Here is a 19,018-nt window from a genome sequence, read left to right as displayed (position 1 = left end):
GGTGGCGACATTGGCTTTCAGTAACAACAGTTTTAATCTAGCTCCTGTCCCTATAAAAAATATAGTTTCCCCACACTTCAAACATTAGTGTATTAAATATATGTATATAAGAGGGCTCTCGCCCACCCCCAGTTTTTTGGTTCTGATCTTCATGGAGTGGTTTTTCTTCTGCATAAATTTTTAGCAATCTCACACCTCAGTTATCCCAAAAGACACAGAAAATTTGCCCTGTTAAATCTTACTGAAATGGAAAATTTTGCTCTGATTAACAATAGGATTCTGAACACTCACCCATGTTGTTAATTATTACCAATGTGATAACATTCCAGTATAATAAGCGAATTGGGACACCCCGTGAAGGCCTTCATAAGTGCTCTGGGTCGTGTAAAAATCTGTAATAGGCCTCTTTCCCTCGGTGCCTGGCCTGCTCCATCACATTTCACTTGAACTTTTACCACTTAAGTTTCTGTAAACTTAATAATTTAATAATTATTAAATTAATAATTTAGTAATTAATAAAGAAACTTAATAATTTCATTGTTACTCTTTCACATTATGCCAGAAAAAAGATGATATAAATGCCATAAAAATGTTTTTCGATGTATTACAAGCTAAACCTGCTGCTTTGTCGTATGTTTATATGAAGATACATATTTCCATATATTATTTCCATATTTTTCTTCCTTGATAGTTCCAGCTCCAAAATCTGTATAATAGAAGGTATTCATCACCATCCCAAACTCTTATTAGCCCAGTTACGTACACATAATCAGTTTTAACAAATATAAAGCAAGGAACAGTCCTCCTCTGTGCCTTCAAATAATGGGTTTCAAACTTTTTAAAAGTGACCATTCTTTTTCCACCCATGCCCACGCCAAGCAGCTTCAAAATCGTGAGCTTCAGAGCATGAAAGAAAGAGGAAAGCAATTATCTTTGCTTGATTTTTTTTCTTTCAGGCTCTAGAAATTATTTGGTAGTGGAGGAAGACCCTCTAGCATGAGTTTACTGGATTTTAAATGACATTGAGTTGAGTGACCGTTAGCTACAGGGGTGTGGGTTTATTGATCTGAATGTATTGGGTTTGGCTAAATTCTGCTGGGGGCTTTTGGGTCACTGCCCAGGGGAGAAAATTCTCTTCCAGCTGTCGCCTCACCCCAGCGCACCTCTTTGGGAAGATAGCCCCGCCGCTCACCTCGTTTCGGCCCCTCCCCTAAATCCCTGCAGTGTTCTCGGGTTCCTAGAATGTTCTTTACGTACCTCAATCAAGGCAACACCAGGTTAATGGCGGAAGAGGGAGCCTGAGGTCGGGGAGAACAGTTGAAAGTCAGGGAGACTCTGCCTCTTCGTTTCTCTCCAGAGCCATGTCCCGGTTCAGTCAAAGACACCTAGCTGGCGGGCCCCTGGTATTGTGTGGATCGGCCAAGCCCTGGGCAACTCCCAAGGAACCCCAGGGGAACAGCTGGGAATCTGGCTCCTAGGGCTGACCCTGGAGCCTGAGGTATTCACTTGGGGGTGTGCTGGTAGAGTGGAGATAAGATGAACGTGCCGAGTTAGGGATTAGGAAGAAGGGAAGAAGAAGCCCCTCGGGGCTGGTACAAACCCTGTGACTTCCCCCCTGTAGAAAGGTCTGTGGTGGTAGTAACCGTACCTGAAGGTCATTTATTCAGCAGATATTGTTTGAGTGTCTACCACTAAATGCCAGGCACTGGGGCGCAGACCCGGGAAGCAGTGGTGGGAAAGCAGGATAAACGGTGGGCTGGCGGGGAGGATATACTCCATGTAGGAAGGAGCTGTGGTCGGGGAGGGTGCTGTGAGGACGTTACGTGTAAGGTTATAGCTGAAAAAATGCCTGCGGCCAGCCGTGTGAAAGGCGGGGGACGGGCCTTCTGAGCAGAGGCCCAGTCCGAGGGAGGGTGGTGGGCCCGCAGGCCCGAGGGCAGGGCTGGGTAGATGTGTCGACGGTGGCCAGGCAAGCAGTGGCCACGGTCAAGGGCCTGGATTTTATCCCAACCTCACTGGGAAGCTCCGGAGGAAGAAGTGGGAAAGGGCGCCTTTGTGGAAATCGCTGGAGACACTGATGGCTTGCACTGTTTTGCCAGCAGCCCAGACAGAAGTAAACAGTCCTGAAATTAATTTTGAATTTCGCTGGGAAGGGTCAGGTCACTGCAGCCCTTGCCCCCCCGTTTGTTGAAAAAGCAGAGTTAAACAGAAAACATCTCTAAGGCGGTCGTATCAAGCCTGTGTCGCCGGCAGTTGTGCTGAATGATTAATCTGTAATCTAGGAGTTCAGACTGAGAAGTCACCATTGTTTCGTAATGTCCAGTTTGCCAGGGGATGACAGAGGATTTCTCCTGTAACTGGTCCACTACCGTAACCCTCCACCACTGCGTAACCACCCCGCTTCACGCTGGCAGCAACTGAAACGATACAGTACTTTTAAGGATTATATGGAACTCAGGAGCCCTAAGCACGCTTTTGTTTCCTGTAACTGACAATCTTGGATCATCAGGACACTCTGTAATTGAATCGTCTCTCTTTTTGTCTTTATTTTTCCCCTCCTCCCCGTCCCAGATGAAGTAATAACATCTCATGGCGCAATTGAAGCTGATAAAGAAAACGTGCGTCAAGAACCGTATTCCCTGCCGCAGGGTTTTATGTGGGACACTTTAGATTTGGGTAACGCCGAAGTGGTGAGTAAAACCCGCGACCTCGGTCCCCGAGTTGGCGTGGGTTGCTTCTGCGCTGGTCCCAAGCATCACAGGCAGGACGCTTGTTTGGTCTCGTAGCTCAGGGAGCTGTACACGCTGCTGAATGAGAATTACGTGGAAGATGACGACAACATGTTCCGGTTTGACTATTCGCCCGAGTTCCTGCTGTGGTGAGTCTCGCCGGTTACGTGTGCCTGCTGGGGACAGGGCGAGGTGGGGTTGGCCTGTCTCTGTCTGTCCCTGTTTTCCTGGACACTCACCGCACCTGTTTTCCTTGCCCGCACTGACTTCAGGGCTCTGCGGCCCCCAGGCTGGCTCCTCCAGTGGCACTGTGGAGTCAGGGTGTCTTCGAACAAAAAACTAGTGGGGTTCATCAGCGCCATTCCCGCGAACATTCGGATCTACGACAGGTACATAGTGAAGCTTGTCAGTTTTGATACATTGCTTCTCCAAGAATTATGATGAGAATAGGCTTTTTTTTTTTTTTTTTTTTTTTTTTGGCCGCGCTGCGCGGCACGTGGGATCTTAGTTCCCCAGCCAGGGATGGAACCTGCGGCCCCTGCAGTGGAAGTGTGGAGTCCTAACCACTGGACCACCAGGGAATCTCCTAGAATAGGCTTTTTGAAATGACTGAATGCAGGCTGCTGATGATGAGGGAGGTTGTGTGCGTGGGGAGGGCAGAGGTGTATGGAAACTGTACTTGCTGCTCCGTTTTGCTGGGAACCTAAAACTGCTCTAAAAAATAAAGTTAAAAATAATTCATAAAAAAACAGGTTGTGAACAGTGACCAAAAAAAAGAGCTGTATTTTTCTCTCTCTTTTTTCTCTCTCTGCCTCTCAATCTCATACATGCACACACAGGTATGTATATATATACGTAGCAGAAAAAACAAAACTGTAAATAGGTATTTCAGATTTGTTTCTGGGGAAAAAATTGCTCGAGGGATTCTTTTTAAGTCTTTCTATCCACAGGATATGTCTGTTCCATTTTTGCTCTGGGTCTTCAGCCCAGAAAGTCAAAGATACAGTTATGAAACACGAAGATCTAATGCATAATAGGTCTCTTCACCTTTCAATGTACTGGGTGAGCTTATTTACTGCTGAAAAGCATTTGATCTCAAGGAATATTTTGTGCCAAATGAAATGCCTGCGTATCTGGAACCAGAGCAGAGGATGGGCTTTGAAGCTCTAGAAGGCTTATTGTCGCTCAGAAAAGCACCAGCTCTGGCCTGGTCGAGGCACTTCCCAGGGATCCTGGGTATTGCATTATGCTCCAAAGCAACGTCCTATTAGATTCTGCATCTGGGTGACCCAGTTACCGTCGTAATTGTATACATTACGGGAAAAACAGATATAGAAACTTTGAGGCACAGCTGATCCAGTTTCCACGCTGAAAATTCAGAAGAGACCAAAGTTTTCAAATTTATTTAGAACGAGGGTTTGCACCTCCACAGCCTGGAGTTTTGATCATTTTGGTGGGGGAGTATGGAAAATAGCTGAATCTGTGAAATATCTAAAAGATAAAATATTTTTCTTAAACATTGTGTTAAAGGAGGGCTTTCCGTTTCTTATTCTTTGAAATGTTATAGGTGTTGTCTTGTTTTTTGAAACTGTTTTCCTCTTACGGTGGCTCTGATTTTCAACACCTTTATTTCTCAGCGTGAAGAAGATGGTCGAAATCAACTTTCTTTGTGTTCATAAGAAATTGAGATCAAAACGGGTAGCCCCAGTGTTGATTCGAGAAATAACCAGAAGAGTGAACCTGGAAGGGATTTTCCAGGCCGTTTATACCGCTGGAGTGGTTCTTCCGAAGCCAGTGGCCACATGCAGGTAATAGCATCCCACCTTTATCTTGCATATCACCTGTACCTAACGCTTTGAGCCTCCCTGCCGTGTTGCTACAAGTGTTACTCTCCACCCGAGTAACCCAGAGGAGAGGGACTTCGGCTGACCCGTGATGATGTGGTTGGTGGGTAGCAGAGATGGAGATAGAACCAAGAACCCCTAGCCCAGTGTTCTCGCAGTAAACCCTACAGTCACGTGTATACTAATGGTGCTCCATCTCCATTTCTGTGTCTTTTCCATTTGAGAGAATAGTCTCTGCCTTGGGAAACCCAGGGCATCAGTTATCTCGAGATGCCCTGTAGTACGATTTTCTTTCCGTCTCGAATACGCAGTGTTATACCAGTGCTATCAGGAACTACTCCAAAAGCTTGATAAACATCAGCTGAAAAACCCGGACATACTCGTTTGCTAAGAGTAATAAGAAGGCTGAAGCTGTTTTGATTTCTTCATCTGCTCTTATCAAGCTTTCAAAGGTTAATCTAGTAAGAAAATTGTCTATCAGATTGTCACTTGACTGACCTGTTCCTAGAGCATCAGAAAGAGTTTCTCTCCCTCTGTTATTTTTATTGACTCAAATAAGATGAAACTTCAGGAAAACAGAGTATAAAAAACAAAACTGTAAAACGACTCTCTCCTATTAACTTATTCATAAATAAACAGAACAAATAAGACTTCACAGGTGTATTTTAATATAATCATTCATCCGAGTACCTAAACTAGAAACACTTAAGAAATGCAAGCTTGTTTTTCAAAAAGTTGTCTTCTTTGGTGTGCGTTATATAAATGTGAAGGCTACTAAACTTAAGGAGAGTTTTTTCTTGTTTTTAAACTTTCTGGTTTGCCGTCCTAGAACCTGTGGTGCTCATTCAGTACTTACAGACTGAGCATTATCAATATTCCCTCTGCAATTCTAAGATTTCTCTTTATTGAAAGAGACGGATGGTTACAAACAACAAAGGAACATAACTGGGGCATCATTCAGAGGTCAAAAGTGACGGATAAAATAATTGCATAGGAAGAGGGCCAGCACCCAGCAGTACACGGGGCCCAACATAAGTGTTCATCCAATGCTCCTGTAACAGCTGAGCTTAGACAAAGGTTAAAAACTTGGAGAGTCAGAAATCAATTAGATCTTAAAATCTGTATTGTATTCCAGATACTGGCATCGATCACTAAACCCCAGAAAATTGGTAGAAGTGAAATTTTCTCACTTGAGTAGAAATATGACTTTGCAGAGAACAATGAAGCTGTACAGACTTCCGGATGTAAGTAAGAATGATTTGCGGTCTTTCAAAGCTGTTAATAACGGAAACTTTTAATGTAGAAAAGAATTATTTGCAGGAAGCTAAATACTGGCTCATGGGTCTGAGGATGTGAATATGCAGCTAAAAAGACTGCATAGAACTCGGGCGCCAGATAAAAGGAGGTGGGTTTTTTTTTTTTTAAGGCTTTTTAAAGGTCTTCAGCTTGGGGTTGGAAGGGCTTGAATTCGAGACATGTAAGTTTTGAAATTTTGAGTATTTATATTCTGTTTAGGACGAGGAAAGAAAAGTTCACGCTTCTGATGATATCTTAACACATGGAACTAAGGAATAAGGTTTAAAGAAGGAACCCTCGGAGAGGAAATAATGTCGCGTTAAATTAGCATCTTTTTAAACTAGTAAATTCCCAGTGTGAAAAGTTGTCTCTTGATAAGTGGAAATTTAAACGTGCTTACCAGTCTTAGCTTTATTTGGGGCTCAGATGGTGAATGAATTATCTATCGCTACATAACAAATTACCACAAATGTAGAAGTTCAGACCAACACGTGCTATCTCTTGGGTTCTGTGGGTCAGGAATCAAGGCACTGCTTAGCTGAGGCCTTTGCTTCAGGGTTTCTCATGAAGCTGTCATCAAGGTGTCAGCTAGGGTCGGGGCCTCATCTGAAAACTTGACCGGGGATGGATCCACTTCTAAGCTCACATGGCTGTTGGCAGCCTTGAGTTCTTTGTGGGCAGTTGGCCTGGGGTCCTCAGTTCCTTGCTGGCCGTCGGCCTGAGGCTGCCTCAGCTCCTGGTCGGCTGGGGTTCTCTGTAGCGTAGCTTACAACACGGCGGCTTGCTTCATCAAACCCAGCGAGTAGAGTCTACAGAGCGCACCTGCTAGTAAGATGGAAGTTAGAACCCTGCGTAATCAATTAAAGTGGAATCACGGTTGCTGTTATGTCATTGGTTAGAAGCAAGTCACAGCCCCCACCCACACTCGAGACAAGTGGATGGCGGGGACATGAACCCGAGGGACACAAGCAGGAGGGCAGTCATCACTGGGGCCATCGTGGAATCTGTCTGCCAAAGATGGGATCTTTCGTGTAAAGTTCTGATTTTGTCAGAGCTACTACTCTTTCTTTTGGGTTGTAGTAGATATTTTAACTCGATTGAGGGATTCTTGTGCAATATAGCCGTGTTCCTCCCAAAGAAGGAGAGGACTTCACCAGTGGAAGGTGCAGCCGACTCTAGCGCCTTTTGTCTTGGGTCAGTTGTGTGTTTACCAAATGCATGTGGTCTGCGGCTGCAGGAATTGATGTCTTTTTTCTGATGACAGACCAGAATCAACTAATTTCTGACTCAGGCAGAATTTCATAAGGAGAAAAGTGGAGGTGAAGGAAACCAGGTGTTGGAGATGTCAGGGTCGTCATTCCGGGGCTTCACCACCTGGTAGAGGGCCTGGAAGGCACGGTCTCCCTTCTGCCTAAGCTGTAGTTGCAGACAGTGGGGCTCGAGCTAATGAACTCACTGCCTATCTGTGAGGTCAAGGACAGAGGGGGCCACGTAGATCAGAACAGAGATAAATAAAAAAGCACAGGTGACACAATGAAGGAGGGTCCACGTGTCCTGGGGAAGAAGGACCAGGCCCCCTCAAGTTGGGGTGACAGAATTGAAGGTAAGTGTATGGAGATGTGTGCACTGAAATGGAGATGCAGGAAACTGCTCTAAGGGGTCACACCATAATCATGACCATCGTGATTTACTGATCAGCTAGAAATAATTTCTGCTAGTGGCCGAGCCCCAGAGCCACTGAGAGGGACAGAGTCATGCAGAGGCACAAGTGGCCATGAGAAATAAAGAGGCACAAGAGAGGCACAGTGCACAGCTGAGACAAGACACCACTGATTCTCAGCGTCCTCCTTGCAGATTGTCACATACTTTGCCGTATGCGAGTTGAAATAAGAACTGGAGGCGTGCCTCCTTTTTTCACTCGGGGCGAATGCTGTTCTTCTTTGGTCTCCCCAGATTTAAGTTTCTTGATCCTAAACCTGTCTAGCTTGTGGGTAAGGAATGTGCCCCCTTACACACAGTTGCCTAACATAGAATGAAGAATAAGGAATTGTAGGAGTTGTCGTTGGTTTATTCGGGATGATTAGAATTAGAGGTACTGAAAGTTATTTTTGACTTGACTTTGTCCATCAGCCTCCATATTTTTGTACAAGCGTCCATCAACTCATAGGTAACAAAGTTTTGACAAGCTGGTGATAAATCGCTGGTCGGGCATTCGTGGTGAAACCAGATTTTGGCATCTTGGTTGTGGTTAACCTAGTATCCTTGGTGGAGCAGTCCTCATCCGGCCGTGTTGCTATGGTGACTGCCTTTTTTCTTCCCTAATAAGTTGAAGTTTATAAAGTGCTGTCACGTATATTGTTCAGTATATTCTTCCAACCACCTTTTGAAGTCAGTATTCGTATCCCCATTGTACAGTTGCAAAGACTGAGGCTTGTGAAGGTTGATGCTTAGACCAGGGCCTGTCAGTAATAAGTGGAGGACTTGGCGGGCAGGCCCTAGACGTCCGTGTTTCTCCCGTGAGGTCCCTTTGCCTCCACCCTCACCTCTAACACAACCGCCTTGGGGGCACCAAGGCCCAGTCCCACCAGACGGTCTCACTGTGCCGTCATTAGAGACCAGGTTGAGGCAGGAAGGGATGAGTGTCAAGGTCCAAACACCTCTCATTGATGTGTTCCAGCCTCCCTCCCTCCTTTTAAGTCATAGGGAAGGAAAGAAAACTAAAGAGTAAATTAATTAAAAAAAAAAAAAAGAGAGAGAGAAGATAGAAGAGACGCAAGTAGAGACACTGGAAAATTGAAAGGTGCTTCGAGCAGCCACCGTGGTGTCGGCTCCTGAGTTAGACGCTGGACGAGGCAGCATACAGCAGACCACCTCCTTCTCTCCCGAGGGCCCAGACGGATGACGCCCCCGCTGGCAACTGCATCGTTTAAGAACATTTTTGTACCTTGAAGTGTAAAGACAAGAACCTTACTGAGTACAGATTTTGCTCTTTGATTCTATCTCGTTTTCTGATTCGCCAGGCCCGTTTCTGCTCACCGTGCCGGCTTTACATCTTTGCTGTGGATGTCTGACTGTAAAAGTCAACATTGATTGGCAGCCAGCATTATGCCAGACTGTTAACATTCATTATCTCATTTATTATCTACACCGATCAGAGAGGGCGGGTCATCGTCCCCAGTCACAGAAGAGGACATTGAGACACCAGATTGATTTGCCCAGAGTCTTCCAATCAGGACAGAACCATCCCTGGGACCCATGCCATTAGCTACTGTTACCTGCGAGACTGAGGTTTTCCCAAGAGGAACACAGTTTCCTACCCTTTCAGTGTTGGTTTGTTTTTAATTTGGTGTTGAGAATTTCCAAACCACGTTGGGTTTTTTGTTTTTTTTTTTGGTCGGTGCTCTTCGAGGTGAAGGAATTTGAAGCAGATAAAAAGCAGGAGTCAGGTTAATCTCCCAGTGTCTTTACATTGTGTTGCAAGAACTTTACGCCTGGGAAGACATGCTAAGACTCAGGTGTTCTCGATTTAGTACCTGTCGCTGTTTTTTTAGTGTTTAATGTCCTACTGCTCCTTCTTAAATCAAATAAATAACCATAATCATTGCTGACATCTCTGCTATGGAATCTTAGCTCCAAATCAGTTCACACCACATAGTTTGACGGAGAACGGCACTGCTTCTGTTTTTCGGTAGGGCTCTGAGCTTTGTTTCCTCATGTACTTACAAGCAGATTTTACACAGATTTCAGTGCATATAGAGTCCAACAAGTAATGCATATTAGTTGGATGGTGGGAAAGTATCTGATTCAGAAATAGAGTTTGCTTATGAAATTTAAGATTTTCTCAGTTACTGAAAGTTTCTTCTGCTTTTTATTGAAGTCTCAGAAAACACTGCCACTTGATTCTTTCAGATTATGCCAAAGCTGAAATTTTTATCTAGGTATAACATTTCCCCCACCTCTTCCTGAAGACAACAGCTATTATATAAAATATAATTCTTTTTTTTTTTCTTGGCCGTGCTGCGCAGCTTGCAGGATCTCAATTCCCTGACCAGGAATTGAACCCGGGCCGCAGTAGTGAAAGCCCGGAATCCTAACCACTAGGCCACCGGGGAACTCCCTCAAATATAATTTTATATTTTAAAATTTATTTCGTGCTTCTGTAGATTTCTTGGAGAGGATGTGACTTTCTGATGTTAGAAAGAAACAAGTTTAGCCTCTGAGACACATAAGCCATTGTTAATCAGCAAAAGTAAATATTCTTCCCCTGTGGCTAGGACCTTATATGTTTTCATAGCTGGATATAGTCTGATGTTCTCTTCTAATTTAATGCTCCTGTAAAAACTTGTTTGAAGTGCTTGGAAATTACCAAGTTTATGTGTTTTCTCCCTGCCGGTTTGCCAACCAATACTGTTTCACTGAGTCTTCCTTATCTAAATTCTATTACCCATTTTTCTGACCTTCAGAGACCTGAGGTAGCAGTTCTCAAAGTGTGGTCCAGGGATCCCTGGAAGTTCCCAGAAACCTTTGGGGGTCCTGTGAAGTCAATTTTTTATAATAACACAAAAGTATAATTTGCATCTTTCATTTCATTATCTTACAAGTGCACTGTGCAGTCTTCCAGAGGCTATATGGAATGTGAGCTTATATATTCTTTTTTTTTAATCTCTAATTTAGTTTCTAATATGATAAATATGGATAAATATAACCCACGTAGGCAAAGCTCTTTGGGAGTACTGAATAATTTTTAAGAGTGTAACGAAGTCCCAGAACAAAATATTTGAGAACTGCTGCTTTAAGGGTGTCTTCTGGGCAAAAAGGATGTTGATTTTAGTGATTACACAGTACGAAAATTCAGTGAATAAGAACTGTGCTGCAGAAGCATATTTTGCTCCAAAAAGGAGTTGGCAAGCTTCAGTCTTCATTTCTGAATGTTCTCTGTGAACAGAGAGGATGTATCCTGTTGCTTTCATTAGTTAATCTCATTGCTTGATATTGTTGATTCTTACTGAACCGGTAACAAAAGAAAGAACAATCTGATGTTGAGAAAGCCTATTTAAAATGTATCAAGGTCATCCTCATAGTAAAAAATAATCTTTTCAAATGACTGCAGTATACATTTGGTATGGCTTTGGCCTTCCTACCAGCATTTAGAAATGTGTATTTATTTCATGTAACACCATTTAGCAATCACATAGGTTCCCTCTTCCCGTGAATTGCAGTGTAGAAATGCTCCGAATAACTAAAATTGGCTTAGGGAAACAAAAGAAAAATACAGTTTCACTCCTGGCTTGTACTTAAATGCCAGGCTGTAGAAATATCATCTCTTCAGAGCTGACAGTGACTTTTTTCCGTGTCTGCAGCCTTCACCTCACCTTATTGGGTAAATGATTGTGCTAAAAACCTAGGAATTCATTCATTCATTCAACACCTATTCAGGCCATTATTACCCAAGGGTTAAGCCTTGGGTGGGACCCGGGACCTGGAGATTTCGGGTCCTTTGGCTTTGAGATCCACAGAAATACTAAAAGTATGAGTTCTCTATTAAATGTCAAGGCCTTAAATTCTGTCAGTTTAGAATATTAACCTATTTTAGCTGCATTACTGCGTCTTTGTAGATTCCATGAATCATAACTGAGTGGCACATAGTGAATACTCAGCTAAGGACTGCTGGGTCTGTAAACACAAAGCCCGTCTCCTCCCAAAGTGAAGCAGTAATCAGTCAGCGGTTCTTGTCACAGAACCTTAGAAACCTCAGCACAACTACTAACATCCATCAGAGCCGACACTCAAGATGAAAACCCATTTTCCACCTTGGGCTTCTCCCCTACCACTCGTCTGGGGGCATGCAGGAATTGTGATGATCTAATTTTTAAAGGCAGTTTTTAATTTTAAAGTACTTAGATAAACAACAAGGTCCTAATGTATAGCACAGGGAACTATATTCAATATCCTGTGATAAACCGTCATGGAAAAGAATATAGAAAAAGAATGTATATGTGTGTATAACTGAGTCACTTTGCTGTACAACAGAGACTGGCACATTATAAATCAACTATACTTCAATTAAAAAGAAATCTAGAAGTACTTAGTGGTAATTTAGGACAGAAAAGGTAGAATAGCACTATTTATATACAAGTTATTTGTCACTTAAAATGTATCCAATATTTCTTCAAGAAAAAAAAATATCGAGTTAACTGGAAAAATGCAGTTGTATTTGTAAGTATTAAGTTTTTTCTTTGTACAAACAAGCAAATGTAGTGACCTTTCTCACTTCTGTTGTCAAGTGTCCTGGTGTCTGTACACTTCCTATAGTTGCTGTCTGGAGCTCTTTTAAGGATAAGCACTTGAACAAATCCAGATGGGGACTTGTCCTGACCTTGAGGGTTTGTTATTTCCCATGGCCTAATATAAAAGCTTTGATGTTCTGGAATGATGGATTCAGATGCCTATTCTGATCACCTTTTAATCAAAAGATGGCATGAGAAACCAGGGCCACTACTTGGCAACCAGACATTCATTCTTGGCAATTAAAATGCTTCCCTTCCCATACTGACCGATATGATTTTTACTTTTCTTTCATTTTTATTGCTCACGAGAACAGAAGAGCTACATTTTTTTCATGGGCTATTGGACAAAAAGTTTCTCAGCCATTTTCAACTGTGTTTTCAAAATGTCAGACGTGGCAGTCTTAAAAGCGTGATCCTCCAGAACACATGCTGAGATTGTTCTGCCCTATCGTGTAGGCTGTTAAAGTTCTTGGCATGGGGGTATAGATGAACTTGTAGTGTTCTCGTTGGTTTTGTCTGGGTCATGGGCAATACTGACCAAAGACCTGGTACACAAAGATAGGATAGAACATGTCGTGTAGCTTATATTCTAAACTAGTGGTTCTCAAGCTTTATGTGTATACGAATCACCAGGGGATCTTGTGAAACTGCACATCCTGACTTGGTAGGTCTGCGGCAGGCCCAAGATTCTGCAGTTCTGACAAGCTCCCATGGGATGCTAATATTGCTGGTCTGGAGATCATGCTTTGGCGCCAAGTTTGTTTACTCCTCTTATTTAAACCTCCCAACTGTTTTTTTTTTTTAAATAAATTTATTTATTTTATTTTATTGGCTGTGTTGGGTCTTCATTGCTGCAAGTGGGCTTTCTCTAGTGGCGGCGAGCAAGGACTACTCTTCATTGCTGTGCGCGGGCTTCTCATTGCAGTGGCTTCTCTTGTTGCGGAGCCCAGGCTGTAGGCACGTGGGCTTCAGCAGTTGAGGCGCACAGGCTCAGTAGTTGTGTCTTGCGGGCTCTAGAGCACAGGCTCAGTAGTTGTGGCGTACGGGCTTAGTTGCTCTGCGGCATGTGGGATATTCCTGGACCAGGGCTCGAACCCGTGTCCCCTGCATTGGCAGGCGGATTCTTAACCACTGCGCCACCATGGAAGCCCCTCCCAACTGGTTTTGTTTTCACTCCAACAGGTTACAAAAACTTCAGGCTTGAGGCCAATGGAACCAAGAGATATCAAAGCTGTTCAAGAACTAACCAACAGTTACCTGAAGCAGTTTCATCTAGCCCCGGTGATGGATGAAGAGGAAGTAGCCCACTGGTTCCTCCCCCAAGAGCACATCATTGACACTTTTGTAGTGGAGGTAAAGAGAAGGTGATAAGATAGTAGTACAGAGAAGTATGAGAACACTGTGCAACTGAGTCCATTTTCCAGAAGGATCATAGAGTGTCCATTCCCTTCCTGCCCGCATGACTCACTGCTTCTGAACCAGCTTCCTGCTCACCCTTTCAGAACCAGTTGTTCTTACAGCTTCCATTCCTGGCAGAAGAGCACAACTTTTGCTACTTAATCATGGGGAATCAGGGTTCTGATCTGCTCTGTTGTTGTCTGTGTGATTAATTGCTTTTCTTAGTTTTGAAAAGCCCAGTTTGGATGATCTCATCTGAGAAGGATGTGTCCCAAAGTTTAATATTGTTTTGCTTTTGCAAAACTGGTTGGAACTGAACTGCCTTTGTTCAAGATGGCATAATTCAACCACTTCACGCAACCCTTGTCTTCTTGATTTGTAAAAGTTTTTGTTGTTGTTGTTGTTGTTGTTTTGGTTTTTTGGCCACGCTGTGCAGCTTGCAGGATCTTAGTTCCCCGACCAGGGATAGAACCTGGGCCCCTGGAAGTGAGAGCGCCAAGTCCTAAACACTGGACCACCAGGGAATTCCCTGTAAAAGTTTTCTATAGCCTGAATACTGATACTTTGTATTGTGGTCCATTTCTGGGTTCTCTATTCTGTTCCATTGATCTCTGTGTCTATTTCCCCACCAATACCACATTGTCTTAATTACTGTAGCTGTATAGTAAGCCTTGATACCAGGTAGAGTGATTCCTCCCACTTTATTCTTCTTTATCAAGATTATTTTAGCTAATCTAGTTCCTTTGCCTTTGCATATACATTTTAGAATAAGCTTGTCTTTATCTACAAAAGACCTTGCTGGGATTTTGATAAGAATTACGTTAACTCTGTAGATTAATTTAGGGAGAATTAACAAGTCTTCCAATCCATGAACATGGTATGTCTCCATTTATTTAGGTCTTCTAAAACTTATTTTATCAGCATTCTGTAATTTTCAGCATCCAGATCCTGTATATTTTTTTTTAAAAGTGTTTACCTAAATACTTCATTTCCTTAGAGTGATTATAAATGGTATTGTGTTTTTAATTTTGGTTTCCACGTGTTCATTTTTAGTATGTAGAAATGTAATTGGTTTTTCTTTGTTGCTCTTGTATCCTGCAGGCTTGCTGAAATCACTTATTAGTTCCAGGAATTTACTTGGAGATTTCTTGGGATTTCCACATAGACAGTTGTGTCATCTACAAATAGGGTCAGTTTTATTTCTTCCCTTCCCATATGTATGCCTTTTCTTTCTTTCTCTTGCCTTATTGCAGGGGCTAGATATTCCAGTACTTTATTGAATAAGGGTGGTGAAGATCAACATCCTTGCCTTTTTCCTGATATTAGGGGAAAAGCATTCAGTCTTACCCCATGAATCTTATTCCATGATGTTAGCTGTAGGTTTTTCATGGAAGCTCCTTATTGATTTGAGAAAATTCCCAGCTTCTTTAGAGTTCTTATTATAAATGGGTGTTGGATTTTGTCCAGTGCTTTTTCTGCTTCAATTCATACAATCATGATTTTTCTTCTTCAGTCTGTTCATTTATGGATTTTCAAATGTTTGACCACCCTTGCATACCTAGAAAAATTATCCACTTGGTTATGGTATATAATTTATACATTATTGGATTTGGAGTGCTGATATTTTGTTGAGTATTTGCTGAGTTCATGAGAGATATTGGTCTGCAGTTTCTGTTTTTGTACTGTCTTTGTTTGGTTTTGGTATCAGGATACTACTGGCCTCATAAGATGAGTTGGGAAGTATGACCTCCTCTTCTGTTTTCTAGAAGAAATTATATAGAATTGGTGTTAATTCCTTAAATGTTTGCTAGAATTCTCCAGTTGAAACCATCTGACCTTAGAGAATTCTTTTGTGTTGAAATAATGAATTCACTTTCTTTTATGACTATAGGACTGTTCATCTTGTTTGAGTTTTAATACAGTTTAGAAGAATTGGTCTACTTCTTCTAAATTGTCAAATTTGTAAGAATAAAGTTGTTCATAGCATTCCCTTTTAATGGCTACAGAATCTGTAGTCATAGCCCTTATTTAATTCTGGTAGTTCTGTCAGTTAATGAGAGGGGTGTGAAGTCCCCAACTATAACTCTGGATTTGTCTTTTTCCCCTTCAGTTCTGTCAGTTTTTCTTGATGTCTCTGGAGGGTCTTGTTTGGTACTTATACATGTTGGACCTGCATGAGTTTCTAGTGGATTGATCATTTTATCATCATGTAATACCCCTCTTTGTCTTCAGTAGTTCTCTTTGCTCTGAAGTCTACTTCCTTGCATATTAATACAGGTAGACCTCGTTTTATTGCACATTGCTTTATTGTACTAAGCAGATACTGCTTTTTTTTACAAATCGAAAGTTTGTGGTAACCCTGTGTCCAGCAAGTCTGTTGGTGCTATTTTTTCCAACAGCGTTTGCTCACTTTGTTTCTCTGTGTCACATTTTGGTAATTCTTGCAATATTTCAAACTTTTTCATTATGGTTAGATTTGTTATGGTGATCTTTGATGTTACTACTTCTACTCGCTGAAAGTTCAAATGACGGTTAGCATTTTTTAGCAATGAAGTATTTTTAAATTAAGGTATGTACATTGTTTTCTAGGCATAATGCTATTGCATACTTAACAGACTACAGTATAGTGTGAACAAAAGTTTCATATAAACTGGGAAAACAAAAAAATTCGTGTGACTCACTTTATTGCAATATTCGCTTTATTGAGAGGGGTCTGGAACCAAACCCACAGTATCTCTGAGGTATACGTGTATAGCCACTCCTACTTTTTTAAAATTCATGTTTGCATGGTATATCTGTTTTAGTCCTTTTACTTTCAACCCATCTATGTCATTGAATTTGAAGTGAATTTCTTGTAAACAGTATATATATCGGCCATGTTTCCTTATCCACTCTGCCAGAATTTCTTTTGATTGGTGTTTCTTGACCATTTACATTTGATGATTATTGATATGTTAGAGCTTAGGTCTTCTATATTATGATACATGTTTTCTGTTTGTTTCTTCTGGTTTCTGTCCCTCTATTTCTGTTTCCTTGCCTTCCTGTTCCTTGAACATGTTTGGATGTCTTGATTTATTTATAGTGCATTTGAGTATATTTGTGTAGGTCTCATGATGGTTGCTCTGGGTATTACAATATACAGATGTGACTTATCACAGTCTTCTGGTATCCATGTTGTACCACTTCAAGTGACTTTACTTCTCTTTACTTTTTCATCGTTTTTTTTTTTTTTCCACATCTGTATTAGAGTATAATTGCTTTACAATGTTGTGTTAGTTTCTGCTGTACAGTCTCATTGTTTAAATATCACTGTCTTGAGTATCAGATGGTGTCATAATTTTTGTTTCAATCATCGAGTCATTTATAAAGCTCATGAGAAGAAGCATAGTTCAAAGTATGTACCCAGATTTCTGTTCCTTCTTCCTTCCTTCCTTTCTGATGCTCCATGATGCTTTCTTTTATGATTTCCTTTCTATTTGAAGAATGTACTTCGGCCAGTCTTAAAGGTGTGTCTGCTAGCAACAAATTCTTTTAGTTTTCATTTGTCTGAGAATGTCCTTATTTCCCCTTCTTTCCTGAAGGAAGTTTCTCCAGGTACAGAATTCATGGTGGACGGTTCTTTTCTTTCAGCTCTTGTGCCACTTGCTTCTGGCCTCTGTGGTTTCAGGTGAGCAGTCTGCTGTCATTTGAATTAGTATTTCCCCATAGGTAATGTGTTGTTTCTCTGTGTCTACTTTCAAGATCTCTCTCTGTCTTTAGTTTTTGGAAATTTCATTATGATGTGTCTTGGTGTGGATTTCTTTGGGTTTATCCTGTTAGAGTCCACTTGGCTTCTTGAATCTACTATGTCCGTTTTGCCAAATTTGGGAAGTTTTCAGCCATTGTCTCTTTCAGCCCCACATTTTCTTCTTTCCCTCTGGGACTCCAATGATATGAATGGTGAATCTTTTGTTACTGCCCCACAGATCCCTGAGGCTTAATTCTTTTTTTTTTTTTTTCAGTCTGTTTTCTCTCTGTTGTTTCAGATTGGGTAAATTCAAGTTCAGTGATTCTGTCCTCTGTCATCTCCACTCTACTATTGAGACCATCCAGTGATTTTTTTTTCCCTCTAATTTCTGCTGTTGTGTTTTTCAAGTTGAAAATCCTTAATAAAGCTGAAAATTTAGGTCTTTAAGTCATCTCTCACTTTTGCTTAACATCTTTAATTTCATAATGTCTGGAAAAAAAGGTTTAATGAATCAGAAGCACTCAAAAACCAGATAATACATCCTCTGGAATTTTCTGCTAAAACAAATATTAGCAATGACATATGTGGTCTAGCCTCCGCAGCTGTATACTTCAAATATATCATGGTTTGAATTATATGCAGACTTGCATAGGTCACTGCAGGTTAATAGAAATAATGCAAACAATATTGGCTAATTTCTTGTATTGAAAGTGTACCAGTGATGACAAAACAAACACCATCTTTTGCATCCCTTTTGATTTTTGATAGCTTCAGATTTTCTCAGTTATTCACACACATATATTTTGGTGCAGTACCAATGCCTTTTTACAAGCTTCTAAAAAAACAGCTTCCAAATCCTATCCAACTTCACTTTAAGCTGATACAATTCCTGCCTTGTGCCGAGAAGATTATTATACAGTATCCTTTAGTTGGAAAAGGTAGCCTTCTAATCCTTGGTGCTCTTATTCCTGCAAAAACAATGAATTTACTTTTATCACTGTCCCATAAGTCTAGAGAGACTCATTAGTCAACCAGAGAGCGTTCCTTTTAGAACATTCTACTTCTTAAGAACTTGATGCCAGTCGCTGACAAGCACTTAGGCTGAGGCACAGCTCCACGCTCTTCCTTGGCCTCTGCCCAGCATATGGTAAGGGGCTCCACATCAGACTTGCAGAGCGGAGCATGAGCTGTTGCTTTTCATTCTAACGGAAAGCTGTGGAGCAAGTCAGAGATCAAGACGTGAGCTGAGATGCCTGGGTGAAACTTGTTCAAGGAGATGTTTACCTGACGCTGCCTTTGTTCTTTAGAACTCCAGTGGTAAACTAACTGACTTCCTGAGCTTCTACACGCTCCCCTCCACAGTCATGCATCACCCCGCTCACAAGAGCCTCAAAGCCGCCTACTCCTTCTACAATATCCACACAGAGACGCCACTGCTGGACCTCATGAACGACGCGCTTATCATCGCCAAGCTGGTACGCGACTCACTCCTTGCCGTCCCGTCTGTGTCTCCAAATATGTATATCAAACACCTCGTATTTTCTTCCACACGGTGGGGGGGGTTTGTTTGAGATACTTCTTACTGTTGACAGTCAAAGGAAGAATTTTGATAAGAGGTTTTTTTTTTAACTTTAGTGGCTATTTTCATCATTAATTCTGTTGTAACTTAACCAAAAAGACATTTTGTACAAATTAGAAACTTGTAACCCTTATATAAAGATACACGAAATTCATAAT

At 41.7% G+C, this 19,018-nt stretch overlaps 1 protein-coding gene across 1 annotated transcript in view; it reads left to right on the top strand.

Moving 5' to 3' along the window:
* The window catches only part of NMT2 (N-myristoyltransferase 2), a 56,045-nt gene that overhangs the window by 33,299 nt on the left and 3,728 nt on the right, over nucleotides 1-19,018 (top strand). Inside the window, exons 4-10 of the mRNA XM_068561934.1 lie at nucleotides 2,572-2,690; nucleotides 2,787-2,878; nucleotides 3,002-3,118; nucleotides 4,367-4,537; nucleotides 5,709-5,817; nucleotides 13,339-13,509; nucleotides 18,589-18,756. Coding sequence (XP_068418035.1) covers nucleotides 2,572-2,690; nucleotides 2,787-2,878; nucleotides 3,002-3,118; nucleotides 4,367-4,537; nucleotides 5,709-5,817; nucleotides 13,339-13,509; nucleotides 18,589-18,756 — 947 coding nt within the window. The remainder of the gene's footprint in view (nucleotides 1-2,571; nucleotides 2,691-2,786; nucleotides 2,879-3,001; nucleotides 3,119-4,366; nucleotides 4,538-5,708; nucleotides 5,818-13,338; nucleotides 13,510-18,588; nucleotides 18,757-19,018) is intronic.

The sequence above is a fragment of the Eschrichtius robustus genome, chromosome 1 (assembly GCF_028021215.1).
Source record: "Eschrichtius robustus isolate mEscRob2 chromosome 1, mEscRob2.pri, whole genome shotgun sequence".
NCBI classification, from domain to species: Eukaryota; Metazoa; Chordata; class Mammalia; order Artiodactyla; family Eschrichtiidae; genus Eschrichtius; species Eschrichtius robustus.
Note: the sequence above shows the minus strand (reverse complement) of the source record. Positions and strands in the feature narration are given on the sequence as shown.